The sequence below is a fragment of the Thalassophryne amazonica genome, chromosome 5, assembly GCF_902500255.1.
Source record: "Thalassophryne amazonica chromosome 5, fThaAma1.1, whole genome shotgun sequence".
Taxonomy (NCBI): Eukaryota; Metazoa; Chordata; class Actinopteri; order Batrachoidiformes; family Batrachoididae; genus Thalassophryne; species Thalassophryne amazonica.
In genome coordinates this window covers 123,796,563-123,811,375 of record NC_047107.1, presented here as the reverse complement: position 1 = coordinate 123,811,375, position 14,813 = coordinate 123,796,563, and the positions used below count along the sequence as shown (strand labels likewise).

The 14,813-nt window shown below is 44.0% G+C and overlaps 1 protein-coding gene across 3 annotated transcripts in view; it reads left to right on the top strand.

Annotated features, from left to right (window-relative positions):
• The window catches only part of apba1a (amyloid beta (A4) precursor protein-binding, family A, member 1a), a 48,460-nt gene continuing 33,647 nt past the window's right edge, over window positions 1-14,813 (top strand). The window contains exons 1-2 of one of the 3 annotated variants that reach the window (XM_034171258.1): window positions 1-124; window positions 6,019-7,659. In XM_034171258.1, coding sequence (XP_034027149.1) covers window positions 6,163-7,659 — 1,497 coding nt within the window. In that variant the 5' untranslated portion in view covers window positions 1-124; window positions 6,019-6,162. Of the gene's footprint in view, window positions 125-215; window positions 304-6,018; window positions 7,660-14,813 lie in introns of those variants that run through there. The other 2 variants (XM_034171259.1, XM_034171261.1) reach the window with 2 other exon arrangements.

Genomic DNA, 14,813 nt, shown 5'->3' with positions numbered 1-14,813 from the left:
GGAAGCTCCGTTAGCGAGCGTGACATCACTGACGATGTGACGGCGGAAAGTATCGAGCGCGGAGAGGCTGCGGCGCGGAAGATGGAGCGGACCTCCGGCCGAACAGCATCGGCGCTGGAAGCAGGTGAAAACCGGCTCATCCGGATTTAGACAGAAATAAACCAGCCGGTTGGCGTCAGCGGCCCCGGTGACCGGGTGTGAGGAGGAGCGGCGCGCGGTGCCGTGACTCAGAGGAGTGACTCTGTGAGGGACGGAAAAATCACGCCACATCTGGATGGAAAGACGCTGCTGTGCGCGGTTCGTGTGCGTGAGGCCTGTTTTGCTGTTTGTTTGCTCCGCAGCCTGTGCGCGTGGCCTGCTTGTTGTTATTTACACAGCTGCTGTTGATTAAAAACAAACGGAGCGTCCCGGCGGAACCTGCTGTTCTGTGGTGCTGGTTCTGTGGTTCTGGTGTTCGGGCCTGGAGGTTGTGGATTCATTGGAATTTTCCACAGCGGAGGCTTTGAGTGTGTAATAAATAAGTAAATAATAATAATAAAAACAAGCAAGCACACGTCATGAGAATAATGAAATAAAATATCAGTGGCGGCAATTAAAGATTAAAGCTACAGTGTGTAGGATTTAGGGGCGTTCATTAGCATAAATGTTATACAGCCTTGATAATCTGTTCTTGAGTGTGTACCGGATGTTCCGAAGTATAAATCACACATTTTTTCTTTATTATCAGCTTTTTAATTTGGGTTTTTTGTGCATTGTTGTTGTAGTGTACTTTTTTTACAATAGCCATTTGTGCTTAGAGCTGCACAGATAAAACTGCCATGGCATATTTACATAACTCATGCATAGTGCAGGTAACTTAATACACACACCAATATTGCACATACGCCACTTTACACAACAGTCTTGTACAGATGGTTCATGCATATTGCACATATCCCTAATTTTGTTAATTTTGAGAGTTAAGGGCCTTTCACACTGAATCCGTCAGATGCGTCAAAAATCAGTCTAAAAAGCATTATTTTCAATGAGACGCGTTGCGTTTTAGATGCGTCACGTCAAAAGCCGAGCTAAACCGACGCATGTAACGGGAGCGCGCATTGCCGCTTGTCAGCAGGCTGACGGAGTCAAAGTTCAAGCCAATTCAACTTCCGACCTGCTGAGCTGTGACGTACCTTTGCGTTGTCCAATAGGAACGATGCGTCGGGCCAAAACACGGAAGACGGGTGGCAGAAACCGCATTGGCCGCCATCTTGGAAGGGGTGTCCTACCTATGGCAGAAACCACTCATCTCTACAAAATGGATCGGTGGAAACCACTGATCCGTGCAAAACAGAAACGTGTCACAGGACTGCTCATTTATGGAGCAGTTTTCTGAAGAAAAATCCTTCTAAATGTTTTTTGTTGTCACCTCATTATTTCTGATTACTGTTAAAAACAGTTTAGAAGACTTGTAATTAAAATAGCTAAATAAATCAATAAATGGTTCTTCAGAAACCTTTAGTCTGTAAATTAAAACCACCTGTTATTTCAGATTATTACATTTCTTGTTTAACATAAGGAACCTGACATTTATTTTTAGACAAAATAACATGGAAATTTGTACATTTTTTTAAAAATTCTGATAGATTATTTATATCTCATTTTAAACAGAAAAACAGACACTGTAAATAAATACTAATGTTTATTATAAATTCAACAGGAAATAATATAACAATGACTGCAGTATGATTGTAAAGTAGGATTTCTGTGACAAACCTCATGATGACTAATATATATATATATATATATATATATATATATATATATATATATATATATATATAATTTCAACTTGTAATTTCGCCAAAATATGTAATTGCCTTTAATGTTGCTATCAGGACAGAGTCATTTCTAAAATATGAATTTGAGCACAATAAGTGGAGAGCTTCTACCTGTGCAAATGTCTTTTGACTTTGATTTTGTGGACATTTTTAATGATCCATTTATTGTTAAAATATAAAATGAAACAGCTTTTTAAAAAATAATAAAATAGTTGCTGTTCAAAGAGCCTTTATTTAGAAGCAGGTGACCTCTTCTGCAGGTTTGAACTCTGGTGGTGTTGCTGAAAAGCAGGTATGTCTTCTTTCGACTGGACTTCGTGGTGTTCAGCTGATCAGTGGAAGTTTGGTTGTCTGCACAGCAAATGTTCCTGATTGGGACAAATAAAAATATTTCTTTAAATATAAAGAAACACTAAACAGTTCATATATATTAAAAAAATGGGGGGAAAAAAAATCGATGGAAAAAACGCCCGAAAAAATAAGTTATTTAAAGTTGAGCTTTTGTGGTATCTGAAAAAAGCTGTAGCTTTATTTGGTAAAAATAAAAAGACTGAACCATTTAGAAATTAAAGTGTTCCCTCAGATCAACTGTGCTAAAAGGCTAAGCTAACGTTAGCCGATCATTAAAATTCAAGATGGAGATGGCTGAACTTTTTCAGATTGTGGAAATAGCCAGATTGTGACGTGGCAATCTCCGCCCCCCACTTTTTTTTTTTTTTTTGCCGCTTCCAAAGCGACGCGTCTGACGTCATCCGACAGATTCGCCGGGTCCTGATCCGTTGACGCATTGGCCTGACGGATTCAGTGTGAAAGGCCCTTTAGAGTTAATTTTGTTTAGTGCTTTGATTCCTGGGAAAGTCCTATTATATAAATAGTCATAATAATTATTATGCCATGGTCGGTGAGAATTCCATGTCTACCTGGCGTGCATTGTTTTCATGTATACATTCGGCGAGTTAGTCACTGTAATATCACTCTGCTCTGGTCGTCACCATAGCTGGCGCAGATCAGCTGTGTTTTGACAGGTGAATGACAGAAACACAATAAAACATGGATTTCCACGTGAATTTTAATATTTTTGGCCAAAATAAAATGTTTGAGGAATGGGAAGAGGAGGAGAGCAAACGAGAAGAACAGCAAAAGCAACGGCAAAAAGATTTAACATCGGACGAACTGGACAAGATTGAAGACAGGAAAGAAGAAGACAACGGTTGCCAAGGATGAAAATTTCTTGAGACTGGCATAAAATAGTCCCAAATACTTACACATTTTTATCAGGTTCTGTTAAATAAATATTTGTGTGTTAGCTCACTGTGTGGGACCATGATGTAAGCAGATTAAACAACTCGAAGTCGTGCATTATACGGTTTGAATGCACAACGCGGAGTCTAAAACACAGCGCGAAGTGTCGCGGCGTTTCCCATCACGACGCTTCACCAAATACAAATTTGGTGAAGCGTTGTGGTGTTTTAGACTCCGCGTCGTGCATTCAAACCATATAATGCACAACTTCAAGTTGTTTAATCCTTACGCCTAAATAGATCCTTGTCATTTGATTGGCAGCTTGTCTGTCACATGATATGGATCATTCATCCTGTTTGCCATTTTGTTCCATTTACTGTTCAGATTTTGTTCTATATATGTTTTGTACCACTGCACGTTGCAATCACCACACACACTCATACTATGGCACTTAGCTTAAAAACAAACATGGCGGGGTTTGGTTTATAGACTGTGCTCATTCTTCTAACACAAAAAAAACACCCAAATCGCGGCACCCATTAAGCCATCTGGAGGCATTTGCAGTATTCGCTGGGATGTCTCTAGCTGAAGTACAAGCGCTGTCAGGTGAAGATTCCATCTTTCACCGGATGAAATATTCTTACCATTGCACTCATAAACATTCATTATTTGTATATTATTAATAACTAGTAAAAAAAAGAAAAAAAAACACAACATGATGCGCTCAGAACCCTCAGAAGTTTGGTGATTCCGACCTCTAGCTCGGGGAAAAAAAATACAGTGAACACTACGTTGGGCTGTAATTTCCCATTGGAAACTCATGAGGAATTTGAGCAACCCGAGCTAACGTCACAGCCCTTTTTTGTAGCTGGAGAGACAACAGTGTTACTAATGTTGAAAATGCGATTCTGATTCTGATATGTAATACGAGCTGTGTTTTGGTTCTCTGCAGTAAGTTGGGCTCGTTTCTGTGGGGGATGGCCTCCGCCAGGGCTGCGCCTTGTCACCAATCCTGTTTGTGATATTCATGGACAAGCTATCAAGGCATCGTCGGGGGTGGGGGGAGGAAGTCTTCAGTTTGGTGGGCTCAGGGTCTCATCACTGCTTTTTGCAGATGATGTGGTCCTGTTGGCATCATTGCCTGTGACCTCTAGCACTCACTGGGTTGCTCTGCAGCAGAGTGTGGAGCGGCTGGGATGAGGATCAGCACCTCTACATCTGAGGCCATGGTTCTCAGTAGGAAACTGAATGCCTACTCTGGGTAGGGAATGAGGTCTTGCCTCAAGTGAAGGAGTTCAAGTACCTTGGGTGTTTGTTCACGAGTGAGGGGACAATGGAGCATAGGATTGGAAGGAGAATCGGCGCAGCAGGGGCGGTATTGCATTCGCTCTACCATACTGTTGGGACAAAAGGAAAGCTGAGCCAAAAGGTGAACCTCTCAATCTACTGGTCAGTCTTCATTTATACTCTCACCTCTGGTCATGAGGGTTGGGTCCTGACCAAAAGAACTAGATTGCAGCTACAAGCGGCTGAAATGGGCTTCTTCAGGAGGGTGGCTGGTGTCTCCCTGAATGATAGGGTGAGAAGTTCGGTCATCCGTGAGGAGCTTGGAGTAGAGCTGCTGCTCCTTCACATTGAAAGGAGCCAGCTGAGGTGGTTCAGGCATGTGGTAAGGATGCCTCCTGGGCACCTCCCTAGGGAGGTGTTCCAGGCACGTCCATCTGGGAGGAGACCCCGGGGAAGACCCAGGACTATGTGGAGAGACTATAGCTCCACACTGGCCTGGGAACACCTTGAGATCCACCAGTCTGTGGTGGTTAATGTGCCCTGGGAAAGGGAAGTTTGGCGTCCCCTGCTGGAGCTGTTGCCCCTGCGACCTGATCCCAGATAGGTGGTTTGAAGATGCACATGTACATGTGTGTATGTATGTATGTATGTATGTATGTATGAGTTCTCCATCTACAAAGCTACATTTAGCAAGTTCAGCAGCATTTTGTATTGTAAAGCAGATGAATGTCTATGGATCCCCATGGAGGGAATGCCACTCTGATACAGGTTACTTCCCCAGCCAAGGTTGGTACCCATTACAGCTGGGTGGACTGAGACAATAGCGACAAAATGTCTTGTCCAAGGACACAGAAAGTAACAAGAATGAAAATCAAGCCCATGCCTACATATTGCTTGCCCAACTCCTTATCCCACTGAGCTATCTGCTCTACATAGTGGTTGTTCTCTGCCACTAGGGAGAGACACACTCACTGTCTTGCCGTTTGTTATTGTTTGGTGCAGCGTGTGTGTAGTGCAGCGGATAACTGAAAAAATGCTTCAAATTGTGATGAAAGCACCAAATTTGGTGCACGTACTCCTTAGACATTACTCTTTTAAAAATGCCGAGTGGCCACATGAACTTTCAATAAGTGGCCAAGTAGGGGTCAATTGAAGAATTACACAGGGGTCAAAATTAAAAGATGCTCCAATAATATTGAAAGGTATTCCATATTATTTGTCTGATCATAAAGATTCCAAAAAGGTATAGTTTGGACTATCTGTGAATGAAGATTCTGGAGTTATGGGGTAAAAACAGCAAGAATGGTGTCAATTTCAATTTGTACAGGGGTCAAAAGTTAAAGTTGCTCCAATTTTGGTAAAAAGTGATGCAAATTATTATCACCATTTGAAGGATCCCTCAGTAAATATTCACTTATCTGCTGCACTATGTGACAGTTTTCGCTAGTGAACATGTTGATAATGTGTGCGTGATGTTTGGGTTGCTCTTGGTGTTAAAGTACCTTTGTAGACCTGCAAATGTCAGGGTTTGGATGGATCACCTCAGTGTCTGCTGGTTATTTTTGGTTGCAAACTGGATTAGTTATGAGGATACCTGGTTAAAAGCTGAATCATGTTACCCTGTTAAATGTCATTTCTCTAATATGTCTGGCTTTGTTTTTTTCCCCAGCTCCCTCTACATTTCTTCTGTTTTTGTCACGATGACTCAACCCACCGTCTCTGGTCCTGATGTGTGCGGTGTAGAGGTGTCTGCCCATGATGGACTCCTAAACCTGTTCACTGACATTTTTGACCATTCCTGCATCAGAGAGTGATGAATACCCAGGACCCAAAGCTTGGCAGAGAGGCAGTGGAGGTTGCTGATGCCCTTACTCGCCCTCGCCACAACAACCGGTGTCACACCAACCAGGAAAAGCGGTACAGACGCTGTGACGTCCAAGCAGGAGTAGGTTCTGGTGGAAGTGCCAGGGTTCTTAGGTCACAGGATGACAAAGACACTGAGGACCAACATGGAGCACAATCTTCAGAGCCACAACAAGTCCAGTCTGTCGCTGCAGGAACCCGCTATCGTAGACATGGTGACAGTGAGGCCTTGAGCCGTGCCCAGCAGCAGAGGCACAGACAACGGTTGCACAGAGATGCTGAGACAGCACAACAGTTCGCACAACAACAAGAGAAGCAGCATTATGCAGAGATGAGCCAGGAGGACGAAAGAGAGAGAGACGACTCCGCGCTGGCTCGCTCTGCGAGCACTGAGAGCGGTTTCCACACTCACACTGACCGAGCTGAGGGCGATGACGGCCTCGTGGTCATGGAGCCTGAAAGTCAGCCTGAGGGAGAGGATGAGGCGGGGAACTATGAAGCCCAACTCAGGCCAGAGTCAGAGGTATACGCCGAGAGAGCCGAGGCCGAGCAACATCACCTCGGTCTGCATGACAACTGTTCTCCTCTGCCCCGCCCACATGAACCCCTCTCAAACTGCCAACAGTCCCAGAGACAGGGTGCTGCAGAAGAAATGCAGAATGCCGACTATGCCAGTAACACTTACGCCCCGCCGCCAAGCCTTTCTGGGGGAAGGGACAATGCCACAGATGATCAGAGCCATCTCCAGGCTGGACCGGGAAACGAAGCCTACGCCGAACTGTACGACATTTATTCACTCTCTGAACATGTTTATGAGGAAATCTGCGACGCTCCCTCATCAGTTTTATATACTGCAGATGTGACTGAGAACACAAAGTCTCTCCACCAGAGGAGATTGGGCTTTCGGCTGTTGGAACACAGGGTTGGAGATGGAGATTACCATCAGCAGGAAGCAGTGGGCTCCCGTCTGCGCCATTACGATGAACGCTCAGATGGGGAGTCCGACAGCCCAGAGAAGGAGGCTGAGTTTGCTCCCTACCCACGAGCTGACAGCTGTGACCAGGATGAGGATGCCGATGTGGGTGGAGTCAAAGAAAGCCGAAGCTCTGAGACTCTCCGTCGTTCTGCCAACGCCACTGATAAAGAAACAGACCTGTTAGAGGCAGAGCAGCCTGGCATTAATAAAATTCACACAACTGCCAACCAAGGCAAGCCAGCAGACAAACAGGCTGCCAGTCCCTCAGAAGAACCTGCTGGTGGAAGGAGTGGTCAGGAAAAGCGGGATGCCATTTCTTTGGCCATCAAGGACATTAAGGAAGCCATAGAGGAGGTGAAGACCCGAACGGTGAGATCTCCTTATACACCTGACGATCCCAAGGAGCCAATTTGGGTAATGAGGCAGGACATGAGCCCCACTGCTGAGTGCGACCTGCAGCCATCGCTAGGTGTAAGTACACGAGGTTTGGCTGTCACTGATTAAACCCCTTTGTTAATTTGCATTTATAAAGCCTCAAATAACAAAAGTATCATAGAGGGTTTTACTCTCCAGAACATTTGATGCCATATGTTACATGGACACAGAATACAACAGAAATATAGGCTTGCTGTAAGGCCCTTCTTATAGCTATAATATTATTCTGTCACCGTCCTGAATCAAAACACCAACACTAAACTATAGTACCCGATGTGGTGACCGGGGCACTGTTTAGAAAGGTTGTGGAAGCATTGTGCCATAACAATGGCTGTGTATCAGTTTAGGGTCTGCATCCTTTGAAGGCTGCATTTTAAGAAGAGCTCACCTTCCAAGAACGTATATGCTGAACCAGCCATCATTACCATTTTGTACAGTGACTTTTGGGATTGTTTTGGCTGTGAAGGATACACCCATTGTATCTTTGGTTTTTGGGGGAAAGAAGGCTGCATTCGTCGGCCGCATTCCAAGAAGCCTTTGAAATGGGACAGCCAGTTATGCCACTGTGATATATGTGGTCTGCGAATCCAGCTTTCAAAGGATGTGACCCCTGAATTGCCCCTGCAAGTTGCTCATGATGTGTTGTTGAACATTTCACTGCAGTATGTTGACATCAGGGTGAGTGATTGTGAGAGGAAGAAATAAGTCTTATATACTCTCTGAAGCTCGTCCATTGGTGACGGTGCTTATCCATGAATTTCACAGTGTGAAATGAATGAGAGTCTGTGACTCCCTCTGGACGGGAGGCCAGTCTAACTCAGGTTAATTCCCTAGGCTGGTACTCACTCACAGCTGAGAGGACTGATACAATGCAGATGTAGTGTCTTGTCCAAGAACACTGAAGGCAGGAAATGGACTCAGGTCTACATATTGGTAGTCCATGTCCTTATCCCACATTTTCAACTCATCTGAAATGTATGCCTCAGTCATCGTCACTTCTTATCCATGCCTGATGGAGATATGCTCTGGAGAGCAGGGGAATGAAAGTCAGTAGGAGCAAGACTGATTACATGTGTGTGTGAATGAGAGGGATCCTGGTAGAATAGTGAGGTTGGTGAAGGTAGATTGACTTTAAATACTTGGTCAACTGTCCAAAGTAATGCAGGGTGTGGTAGACAGGTGAAGAAGAGAGTGCAGGCAGGGTGGAGTGGGCTGAGAAAGGCGGGAAGAGTAAACGGTGATAGAAGGATATCTGCACGAGTAAAAGTTTACAAGACCATAGTGAGACTGGCTATGTTGTATGACTTGGAGGCAGTGGCGCTAACGAAAAACACAGGTGGCAGAGTTGAAGATGCTGCAATTTTCTTTGGTAGTGACGAGGATGGACAGGATTAGTATTGGACTTGCAGAGGAGGAACATGGGGTATTATGGGGAGAAGGATACTGAGAATGGAGCCAACTTTGCATGAGGAGAAGAGGAGCTTTATGGATTTGGTGAGGGAGGACATGCAGGTGGGTGCTGTGACAGAAGAGGTAGAGGACAGGTTGAGATGGAAACTGATGATCTGCTGTGGCGACACAGGAGCAGCCAAAAGAAGATGATGATGTCATATATGGCATCATGACATCAAAATCTGCATCTAGCAATGAGGGGAACACTTGATCAGGAATCGATCAATGAAGAATCAGGCCGATAAGCAGAATAATATGTATCAATTAAAAATCAAGCAATTCCTTTGCCTCATTTTGATATTGGTCAGCCATCAGCAGTGGAATCGATCAAATGTCCAACTTCAACAAGCACAATAAATCAACTCTTTACCAACAGTAGGAGAATCTCTTTATGAAAGCTGTCGAACCGCATCTTCAGACAAAAACACAATTAATCCACAATTATTACAAGTTGAACGTAATAATGGCACACATCAGAATTAGAAAACCCATACATATACATTTGATTGTTTATGTACACTAAACTTTAACACAGTCCATCATCCGAATTGAGGCAAAATGAATGTGGGGTGGGGGAGCAGCAGCCACGAGCTTGGGGGGAGTGGCAGGGCGGAGGCAAGGGGGAGGGGTGGGGTGGGGAGGGGGTGTGCGTCGTCATGTGTGCAGATGAGATGAGTTTGTATCAGTCAGAAGAGTTTGTATCCGTTACTGTCAGTGTGTGCATAATGTCTGGAGTTACCATGACAACATCAGACTGTTGAGGAGGGCAGAAGATAAGAGGGCAGCCAAATGGTTCACCAAGGCTGTAGAAAATCTTCTGGAGGAAAACAGTGGTGCGTTTTGACCTTTGGAGGCTAATAAGCCTGCCATGTTTAGGGCTAAGCAGAGAAAACACATTTGCAGCTCTCCTGAGCAACCAAATCCAATTCATGAGTATTCCCTGGTCTCCAACATCTTCCTTTGAGGGTCGCCCCTTTGAGTCTGGTCTGCTTGAGGTTTCTTCCTCAAATCATCAGAGGGAGCTTTTCCCTTACCACTGTCGCCTGTATGCTTGCTCTGGGGGTTGGTAAGGTCAGACCTTACTTGTGTGAAGTGCCTTGAAGCAACTTTGTTGTGATTTCATCTCTGTGCTTGTTCTGTTAGACCTCAGTGCTGCTTTTGATACTGTTGACCATAAAATTTTATTACAGAGATTAGAGCATGCCATAGGTATTAAAGGCACTGCGCTGCGGTGGTTTGAATCATATTTATCTAATAGATTACAATTTGTTCATGTAAATGGGGAATCTTCTTCACAGACTAAGGTTAATTATGGAGTTCCACAAGGTTCTGTGCTAGGACCAATTTTATTCACTTTATACATGTTTCCCTTAGGCAGTATTATTAGACGGCATTGCTTAAATTTTCATTGTTACGCAGATGATACCCAGCTTTATCTATCCATGAAGCCAGAGCACACACACCAATTAGCTAAACTGCAGGATTGTCTTACAGACATAAAGACATGGATGACCTCTAATTTCCTGCTTTTAAACTCAGATAAAACTGAAGTTGTTGTACTTGGCCCCACAAATCTTACAAACATGGTGTCTAACCAGATCCTTACTCTGGATGGCATTACCCTGACCTCTAGTAATACTGTGAGAAATCTTGGAGTCATTTTTGATCAGGATATGTCATTCAATGCGCATATTAAACAAATATGTAGGACTGCTTTTTTGCATTTACGCAATATCTCTAAAATCAGAAAGGTCTTGTCTCAGAGTGATGCTGAAAAAATAATTCATGCATTTATTTCCTCTAGGCTGGACTATTGTAATTCATTATTATCAGGTTGTCCTAAAAGTTCCCTGAAAAGCCTTCAGTTAATTCAAAATGCTGTAGCTAGAGCGCTGGCAGGGACTAGAAGGAGAGAGCATATCTCACCCATATTGGCCTCTCTTCATTGGCTTCCTGTTAATTCTAGAATAGAATTTAAAATTCTTCTTCTTACTTATAAGGTTTTGAATAATCAGGTCCCATCTTATCTTAGGGTCCTCTTAGTACCATATCACCCCAATATAGCGTTTCGCTCTCAGACTGCAGGTTTACTTGTAGTTCCTAGGGTTTGTAAGAGTAGAATGGGAGGCAGAGCCTTCAGCTTTCAGGCTCCTCTCCTGTGGAACCAGCTCCCAATTCAGATCAGGGAGACAGACACCCTCTCTACTTTTAAGATTAGGCTTAAAACTTTCCTTTTTGCTAAAGCTTATAGTTAGGGCTGGATCAGGTGACCCTGAGCCATCCCTTAGTTATGCTGCTATAGACTTAGACTGCTGGGGGGTTCCCATGATGCACTGAGTGTTTCTTTCTCTTTTTGCTCTGTATGCACCACTCTGCATTTAATCATTAGTGATTGATCTCTGCTTCCCTCCACAGCATGTCTTTTTCCTGGTTCTCTCCCTCAGCCCCAACCAGTCCCAGCAGAAGACTGCCCCTCCCTGAGCCTGGTTCTGCTGGAGGTTTCTTCCTGTTAAAGGGAGTTTTTCCTTCCCACTGTAGCCAAGTGCTTGCTCACAGGGGGTCGTTTTGACCGTTGGGGTTTTACATAATTATTGTATGGCCTTGCCTTACAATATAAGGCGCCTTGGGGCAACTGTTTGTTGTGATTTGGCGCTATATAAATAAAATTGATTGAATTGATTGATTTGGCGCTATATACATGAAATAAATAAATTTAAATTCTGACTTCAGGCAAACGGGCAGGGACGGGCACATATCCCAACTTTGATGCGACTAATCCAAACTTTCCTTTTCAACCGAGACGTCTCAGTCATGTGGTACATAATTGTCTCATCATGTGACATGTCCCACCTGCTCCACCCCCACCTTCCAATGATTTATTCAGTATGGCTGAAAGACATGAGATGAGTTTAATAATTCAGTGAGGATCCAGTAGCAGCATGACGTGGCGTTTGATTTGCTGGACTAAAACGTTCCTTCAGTCTGAGTATTTCTGTTTTAAACACTTGACATTTTGGGGAATGATCAAAAACAGAATGTGCATTGTAACTGTATGAAGAATAACTGAGTGCAGCAGCAGACAGGCGCATGGTGTCTATTCCATGAGGCATCCTGACACCCGAGTGTGTCACCTGAGCAGACCGTCACCTGCATGCAGCTTCCTGCTTATTTACTCACAGACCATCAGCACTGCCTGTGCTTCATCGTGCGGCCACTTGTTGAGGATTGGAAACCATTTGTACTTTTGCTGACAGACATGGAAAACTTTTGGATATATCAGACCGAAAGGCACGAGGAAGAACAAGCAAAGCAGAAGGGACGACAGCCTGAGCAGGACCTCGGAGATGAGGTTTGACTCTGACCGTGCATGACGTGGCTTAATGGGTACAAAAATGAAGTTGACAGCCATTTGTGAACAGATGACTTTTATCTGTTCCTCAAGGTTCAGGGCTTCAATGTGTTCTTCAAGGACACTGAGACGCAGCTGCAGTTAAAGCTGCAGACATTTCATATAGTCAACAACATGCATTTACCTCCTGTGTGTTGAAGAATAACTTCCCTTAGCTTTATATTTCAAAGTTTAAAGCCCTCTTATTTAGTTAATGTGGACGTTTAGTTAAATAAGTCTCATGTCTGACATTTGTTTCTAATTTTGGATTATTATCCCTCAGCTCAAACTAAGACCAGGTCAGGTGTGGGAGCATGCACAGGTGTGACGCATTGTCACATTCAACACATTACAGAACCACCTGGGGTCCTGGAGGGCAACCACCCAGGCAGAGAACTGGTCCATCCTCATCGTTTGAAAGTAGAGCCCCACCGATATATCAGCTGATCAATAATATCGGCCAATACAAACTGTTCCTGAACAGATCTATATCAGCTATTTTCTTACAGATATGAAAACTTTTATTTTACCAAATGAACAATGCCGGGGAAAATGGTGTCATTACACAGTCTGTCCAGCAGAGGGCAATCCAACAGCATTGTTTGCAGTTGTGGCTGGGACCCCCATCAGCCCTGACTCACAGTAGCAGACATAGAGCTAAAGTGGCCAGCTGCCATTCACTTTCAATCATACTGCTTGTTTTACAGCAACAACAGTCAAGTGGCCACTATGCAGCCAGTTGGGAGGGGCCAAAATAGACGAGAAGTCTATTTTATGCAAATGCTGAGCAATGTGACATGGCGACTGCCAATCCGAGTGAAGGCAGCATGATATGCTGACTGGTTATTGGTTATATTTAGTTGTGTTTTTGTTTTTCCCATAAAATTCATGTTTAAATTGTAAAACATGAATTCCAAATTACATTTCTTTGTTATAAGGGTTTGATAATGTAATGTTATGAATTGTTGCGATTTTTTATGTGTATATCTGTATTGTAATTTTTTTTTTTACTTCTTAGTATCTGTCCTCCCAAAAAATCCATATCAGTAGGGCTCCACTTGAAAGTGGCCGTCTATCTGTCACATCATTGAGCTCGTAGGATGCACACCTTCCACTGCTGTTGAAGGAGCATGGAGGCATTTATAGCTCAGCTGCAGTGTTTTCTGAGGTTCACAGTACCTGGAAGCGGCTAAGTCTCTGTTGCTCCGTACAGCTACTTTTGATGTTGGTGCTCCAGTGGCTGGTGCACCGAAGTAGTGGCGGTTATTGTGGTAGATCAGCTCTGTCTGATGGGTCAGTGAAGTCTTGTCTGTTGTTTTAATGAACACTCCAATTTCTTTGAGAGACCTCTTGGTTCAAGAGGACTTCAGTGAGGTAGGTGTCTTCAGAGGATCTTTCCTTGAGTACTGCTGGAATGACATGTGTTAGGCAAGCAGTTACTTAGGGAGACTAAGATGAGGACTATCACTTGTATTATGAGTAACCGTCATCTTCAACATTTTGGCCACGTGGCGTGTTTCTCTATGCATGATCCAGCACATAGGTGCTTGTCGCTCTGCTCCCCATGGTAGTGAGATGGGCAGAGGGGACAGACAGGTGAATGGAGGAGGAGGGTCTGAGGAAACGGGAGAGAGTAGAGACATGGAGGAGGTCGGACAGATATGGAGGAGTGAGGTTGTGTATGGCCTTGAATGTTAACAGGAGGATTTTGAATTGAATACGAAACTGAACCGGAAGCCAGTGGAGCTGTTGAAGGACAGGAGTGATATGCGCTGGATCAAGGGGGTTTGAGTTATGATATGGACAGCTGAATTCTGGACCAGCTGAAGTTTATGGAGGGATTTGTGAGGGACACCAAAGAGAAGAGAGCTACAATAATCCAGACAGGAGGTAACAAGGCTATGGACGAGGATCACAGCAGTATGGGGGGTAAGGAGGAGCAGAGATGATTAATGTTGCGTAGATGGAAATAGGCAGACCTGGTAATGTTTTTAATATGGGACTGAAAGGACAGTGTGCTGTCAAGGATGACACCCAGACTCTTAACCTGGGAGGAAGGTGGAACGGTGGAATTATCAATCATTTTGGATAGAGTGGTTTTTGTACCAATGAGGAGAACCTCAGTTTTGCTACTGTTTAATTTAAGAAAGTTTAAAGTGAACCGGGTTTTTATTTCAGAGATGCAATTAGTGAGGGAGGTGGGCGGAAGAGTGGACGAGGGTTTAGAGGTAAGATAGAGCTGGGTGTCATCAGCATAACAGTGGAAATGAATGTTGAATTTTTAGAAGATATTACCAAGTGGAAGAAGATAGATGATGAAGAGGAGGGGTCCCAGGACAGAGCCCTGGGG